The sequence below is a fragment of the Dendrobium catenatum genome, unplaced genomic scaffold (genome assembly GCF_001605985.2).
Source record: "Dendrobium catenatum unplaced genomic scaffold, ASM160598v2 fragScaff_scaffold_963, whole genome shotgun sequence".
NCBI lineage: Eukaryota > Viridiplantae > Streptophyta > Magnoliopsida > Asparagales > Orchidaceae > Dendrobium > Dendrobium catenatum.
The window spans coordinates 263,536-270,601 of record NW_021319425.1 but is presented as its reverse complement, the minus strand read 5'-3'; the positions used below and the strand labels follow the sequence as shown (position 1 = coordinate 270,601).

At 35.1% G+C, this 7,066-nt stretch overlaps 1 protein-coding gene across 1 annotated transcript; it reads left to right on the top strand.

The window, feature by feature from the left end:
- The first annotated feature begins 283 nt into the window (after positions 1-283).
- Positions 284-4,115, top strand: LOC110093160 (non-specific phospholipase C4). Its single transcript, XM_028697539.1, is given in 5 exon segments — positions 284-1,074; positions 1,251-1,671; positions 2,715-2,761; positions 2,763-2,871; positions 3,651-4,115. Coding segments are annotated over 5 exon segments (1,575 nt in total). The 5' UTR covers positions 284-448; the 3' UTR covers positions 4,023-4,115.
- Positions 4,116-7,066: the final 2,951 nt, after the last annotated feature.

Genomic DNA, 7,066 nt, shown 5'->3' with positions numbered 1-7,066 from the left:
CGAATTGAACTCGAACCCGATTCATTGACCCGAATTGACACCCTGCTCTAAACTCGGATCTCACTCCATCAATCGCCTCTCCTTATTTTCCGCCTAGTCAACATTTGTCGGGAACGCTTGCTTTCCGCCAGTTCCTTCCTCCTATTCCCGTAATCCCACTAACCGGGTCACTCCGGTCCGGCCACCTGTAAATCAGACGGTAACCATACGTACATTAAGTTCCCAGCTAATCCATCCAACTAACAGTTCCCAACTCCCACTCTCCTTAGCGCTGCCATTTCCAGTCCTAAAAATCTCACAAAACCTAAAAACGCTTGCTTCCTTCCTAATCCCTCAACAGAATTTATCCCCGAATATCCCTTCCTTCTCCTCGCAAGAAACCCCCAATTTTCTTATAAAAGGCAGAACTTTATTAAACAAACAATCAATAATCAATTAATTTCCAACCATGTCCTCATCACCAACCCCAATCCGCACTATAGTAATCCTCGTGCAAGAAAACCGCTCCTTCGATCACATGATCGGTTGGATGAAATCCCTAAATCCATCAATCGACGGCGTCACCGGCTCCGAATCGAACCCGATCTCCACCTCCGACCCATCCTCCTCCACCGTCCAATTCTCCGACCGGGCCGAATACGTCGACCCGGACCCCGGTCACTCCATCCAAGCCATCTACGAGCAAGTCTACGGCGTCCCTTTCTCCGCCGGCGAAACACCCATCACCCCTGCCGGCGTCAAACCAACAATGAATGGTTTCGTGCAGCAGGCGGAGAGCCAGGAAAAGGGCTTATCGGAGGCGGTTATGAACGGGTTTCGTCCCGATTCAGTGCCGGTTTATCGGGAGCTGGTGTCGGAGTTCGCGGTTTGCGACCGGTGGTTCGCATCGATGCCGGCTTCGACTCAGCCGAACCGTTTGTTTGTGCACTCGGCGACGTCGCATGGACTGACGAGTAATGATACGAAGAAGCTCGTGGAGGGGTTGCCGCAGAAGACCATATTTGACTCCTTGGATGAGGCGGGATTTGACTTTGGGATTTATTATCAATATCCGCCGGCCACTCTTTTCTACAGGTGCGGTCATGTTCTTCTGATACAGATTTTATATTTATATAATTTATAATTGTTTATAATTTAAACCAGTAAGTATTATTTTTATTATAATAATCAAAATCTAATGCCTTTCATCGAGAGACGCAACCATTTTCTTTATTATAAAATTTCAAACTTTGACGTGCTGTTCTCCTCAGGAGCCTACGTAAGTTAAAATACATAGACCGGTTCCACCCATTCGACTTGAGCTTTAAGAGACACTGTAAAGAGGGGAAGCTGCCCAACTACGTGGTGGTGGAGCAACGCTATTTCGACCTCAAAATCCTCCCCGGCAACGACGACCATCCCTCTCACGACGTCGCCGAGGGCCAGAAGTTCGTCAAGGAGGTCTACGAGGCCCTCCGCTCGAGCCCCCAGTGGAACGAGATCCTCTTCGTCGTCACCTACGACGAACACGGGGGCTTCTTCGACCACGTACCCACGCCAGTCGATGGCGTGCCAAGTCCAGATGGCATCGTCGGCCCTGACCCCTTCAACTTCAAGTTCGACCGCCTCGGCGTTAGGGTTCCGACCATCTTTATTTCTCCATGGATAGAGAAAGGAATAGGTAAATCAATGGTTTTGAGATGACCAATTTTTGATTATGATGAGTCTCAAATTTGTTAGATTTGTTTTGAGATCGATGAGTGTAATCAATCAAAATTTGTATTGCACGTATCTCTTTATAAATCTAACAGCTTTGAGATCTAACTTGATAAAAAAATTGATCATCATATTATGAGCTAATTTTCTTCTTTATTTATTTCTTTGAAGCTCTAATACAGGAATGGGGAGATGAACACATTAAGACACAAATATGAGACATATTTCTTATTGAAGATATAGGATACTGATGGACTCATAAACATAATAGTATATCTTAAAATTTCTAAAACTATAGTGTAACTATAAATATTAAATAAATTCACATAATAATAAATTTATTTCAATTGTTAATAAAATCTAAAACACATTTAAATTTATTAAACATCTTAGCCTCTTTTAAAAAAGAAAAAAATTCACATGATATTATAGATTGTCAACTTGAAGATTTATGAAAATAATTAAAAAAATATTATAAGAAATAAAAAATAATATAGAAAAATAATAAAAACTAAAATTAGTCTTGGGTTATTCTATTAAGTTATTTAAATAATATATTTTAAAATAAATGAGAAAATATAGCTTAAATCATTTATGTAATATATATATATATATGGCATCTATTAGATATATTTGTAAGATTAAATTTATTATTTATGGCATCTATTAGATATGTGTATCCGCTAATTTTTAAATTTTTCTAAATTGGGCATGCAAACCGTGTGTTTGTTAGTGTTTTATAAGTACACGTATTATGTGCACGTGTGTGCCACAAAACACTTCAGTATTAAAGATTAACGCATCATATTTGAGAGATAAGTGCATGCATAATACAAAAAGTTTAATTATTTATAAAATGGGCACACAAATACTTTTATTTACAACTGTATCATCAAAATATTTGATAATATGACACATCAGCATTGTATCAATATCGTTTTTTGTACATTTTTTTAGTTTGCACAAAAAAGAATAATTTTGCATTTGCATTGCACAAAATGCGCGCCAATGGTTCACAGGCCATCTGGCCGGACTCTTCGTCGGAGTTTGAGCATTCTTCCATCCCGCACAGTGAAGAAGATTTTTAATCTCAAAAGAGTTCTAACGAAGCGTGATGCGTGGGCGGGAACGTTCGACATAGTTCTCACCAGAATACTCCGAGGACGAGATTGTCAGGTAATTAAACACTAAAGCTCTGCGTGTAGCATAATTTTTTTTTGATATTTAGATCATTTAAGATAAATTCTATAATATCACATATAAAGATTCGAATTCAAACTTTTTGATGCGGAGATATTTAGATTAAAATTCTTAGGATATCTAATTTAGTTTGTTACAAAGTTTCTAGAATCTTCTAGATTTCTCTAGGTTTTATCTACTTAATTTTATATATAGAATGTGTAAGAGGAATTGAGGTCAGGGGCGCGAACCACTTGTTCTTAGGGGGAATTCCCCTCTCAAAAAAAATTTTTTTTTATAGGAGTAATTATTATAAATATAGGAGAGTAAAAAAAATTTTTGTCCCTCCTAAAATTTTTTTCAAACCCTAAAAAACTCTTTTGTTCTAATTTGTCCTAAAATATCTATATATTTCTTCACATTTAGTTCTAATATTCTCTTTGATGTTTTTCATGACAGTTTAATGATAAATTTCATTTTTATTTTTTGTGAGAAGAAGAAATATGAGCCACATTGATGAGATCATAAAAAATTTCTCCTTATTTATTAAAAGATATGCATTTATGTTATTTTTAAATTAAATTCAATTATCTCTTGATTAAACTGAAATGAAGTGAAATTTATCAAGAGTAAAAATATTTTACTCTTAGTTTTAGGAATTTTTTTGTCAATTAATTGGATAAAAAAATTTATCCATTGAATTTAATTATTATTTTGATTTTCTTTTTCATTTCTTATGTGTGGTTTCAAGGCTGCAAAATCCTAATCTAAGATAGATGAAAAAATGTACAGTTACCCTGCCGGAGGTGAAGAAGATGAGGACCACCGAAGCTGCCGAGGGCGCGCCGCTCTCCGACTTCCAGCGAGAGCTAGTTCAGCTCGCCGCCGTCCTCAATGGCGACCATGCGAATCCAAGCATCTTCCCTGACGCCCTAGTCCAAGGCATGACTGTTGCTGAGGGCGCCAAGTACACCCAAGACGCCTTCAAGGCCTTCTTGCAGGAGGCTCAGAGATGTCGCAATTGTGGCTCCGACGAATCTTACATTGTTGCTCTTCCGGCGGGTGATGAAGAGGAGGGGGAGAAGAAGAAAAAGAAGCCTTCGTGGTTTAAAAAGTGGTTGGCTTGCCTTGTTTGCAACCAGTCTTAATTAAGCTTAAGTTGTGCTTATGTTATTTGATTGATGTTAATACATGTAATTATTGGTAATTGGTATTGGATTATTATTTTAATTGTTTTTTTCTTGGCAAATAGAAACAAACAGAAATGAATGATTGGTGACCTGATTAGGTTTTTCCTTGATGGAAGAGAATTTTTTGAGAACTTGGTTATTCTACTAATGCTTGGGATGAAGGCTTACACGCTTACGTCTGAGGCTTCGATTGAGGCCGTTTTTTTCTTAATTAATTTTTTAGTGCAAAAGTTTTTGATAGTAATAAAAAAAGGGAAATTTACAAACATACCAATTTATAACATCTTATTTATAAATCTAAAACCCAAAACTTTAATATTATTTGTATACTACCTTATATTATTTTAATATCAAATACGCTATTTATATTTCTTTTCTATCACTCATATAATTCATTTATACCGCTCAGATTTATATGTAAATGAACTATGAGTGGTATATATGTAATATTAAAGTTTCAGGTGTTAAATATATAAATAAAGTAGTATAAGATGGTATGCATGTAAATCTCCCTAAAAAAATAGTGATAAAAAATTGCCCAAAAAAAAACTCTTATAAGGCTTCATTTGAGATAATTTTTTTAATACAAAAACTTTTTATGCTAGAAAATTACTTTTAAAAAATAGTAAGAATGGTGTTCCAAATGAAGCCGAAGTTGATCAATAATGGCTGACTAATCTAAAAGGTTTAATGGAAGCTGACTTACATTCATTAGGAATTTGCATTTAGTAATATATATTCTAATGCTAGCCTTCCTTGGATTTTTTTTTTTTGGAATAACAAAGCTAAACAGTCTGATTCTTTGATCCAAAATTAAGATTCAAAATGAGGTGTACTTTAATAATTAGCAATAGCATATATAGTGCTTCTTATGACATGAGTATTAGGAAGGTGATTAATGTTGTCATTCAATTTGAAATAGGGTTTCCAATTTATTTATAACAGCTGCCTTTCTTTAAGGCTTAACAACTACTTAAAGTTGAAAATAATTTTTTATTTGGGGATTTACATACATACCACTAAATAACAACTATTTTATATATCTAACATCTAAAACATAAATATGTCATTCATACCACCAAAACACAATTTTAACATAAAAAATACCACTCCGTATACTCCCAAGCTCACGACGTTATCCCCTACCCACTGAAATCCCCTTCCAGCGAACTTCTCTTTGTGCCTTCTCTTTCGGCGTGCTTTCTTTCTATAAAGCAGATGACGATTGCAATTATTTTAAATGGATAGATGAACTAGAAGAGTCATCTTATGCCACACATTGTGAATTAAAAGAGGTTGAGGCAAGGATTTCCAAGAAGCTTGACTTGGTCACCTTTGGAATGAAAGTCTTTATTGAGGTTGTTGTTATCGACACCATCATTAGGGTTTACTTTGTGTGATAATATGTCGTGCCAAATTTGTTTGTGAATGTTGATGTAGTGTTGTTTATATCGACACGTGTTGTGTTTGTAGGAATGAAGATAATATACGTTTGATGATAACACATACTTTTTTAAAATTCTCAGGTTCAATCTCCATCAAACACCTTACAGCTATCTCCCAAATCTCTACATTACAATAATTCCTACAAGCACTCGACAAACCTCTTTTTATATATAAATTGACTTGAGTAGTGATAAATCTTCTCAAAAGAAGTCAATTGTTGCTACAAAGTTGATTTAAACTGCATTGCTAAATAAGTGATACAAAATATATTGCAAGAAGTGATAGAAATCCCATTCATCATTGTTATTACTAAGTTGATTTAAACTGCATTGCAAAAGAAGCCTTTGTAATGGTAAATGCAAAATAGACTTCAGTGAAAAATCGTCTGTAAGAAGTTCACATTTAGTGTAACCTTCCTATTTTAGTTAAGTATAAAAAGAACTTTACATGTCAAAAAATTGCACTGTCCAATAAAAAAGAACTTCATATTAAAAAAAATCTTTCCCATGCAAAAAGAAGTCAAGTTTTTAAATGAACTTATAAACCATTCAGATATGAAAGTTTGCATTCAGGACCCTCAATGCCATTTGCACTCCACCTATTAGGTAACTTTGCACGTCTTGGTCGTACTAATTATGTGAGAATTATTTCTTCGTTATTCATCCTTTGTAATGGGTAATTGCAAGTACTCCGATGATGCCCCCAAAGTCCACACCTATAACTTTTATGAACTTTTTTATCCTTATCCAAGAAAATTAGTAGTCTTCTTTTTTCTTGGCCGACCTCTTGATTTCGATGTATTAGGCACTCCAACTTGCACAACATCGTCTTCTATTCACCACTGTTCCTTCCCAAGTAGCATGGTAATTGCACCATCATATGCAAGTCTAAACCTAAAGAAATTTTAATCCTCAAGTTAGTATATTTAATATGCAAATAGTAGTTGATATGCCATACTAATATATGTTACCTGGCAACATAATTGTAGTAATCATTGTATGTATGCCATAATGGGTGCTCCTTCATGCCAATAAAAGTCTCAACAAGAATGCAAGGAAATACAGTTACCTGCCACACCCTATATACATACAGTTTCGACTTTCGACATCCACGACATGTCTTGAATGGAGGCTCTCCAACTTAGCCTTGTAATTAAAGACTTGATTGGTGTACTACCAAATGTTTTTTTCTTGTTGTGATGTCTCTTATGTAATCTTTCACATGTGGCACTAATTCACGTTGTCATATCATGCTAGTCATCTTTCGCACAACCCTTTGCTCCATCAGCTTACCCCAACACTTCAGGAAAATAGCTCATTTCCTGTGGAATTTTCAGCGAAAAAAATTCGTTAGAAATTCCGACGGATTTTCTAGCGAATTTTTTAATTGGATTTCCGTCGGATTTATTTCCGACGGATTTCGGGCGGAAATTAAAAAATTAAAAAAATTGATAATAATAGATTTTATAATTATTTATTTAGTGAAATTAAGTTAAATAATTTAATAACGTGTTGTTAAATTTATTTGTTCAAATTAAAAATTTTAAAATAAAATTA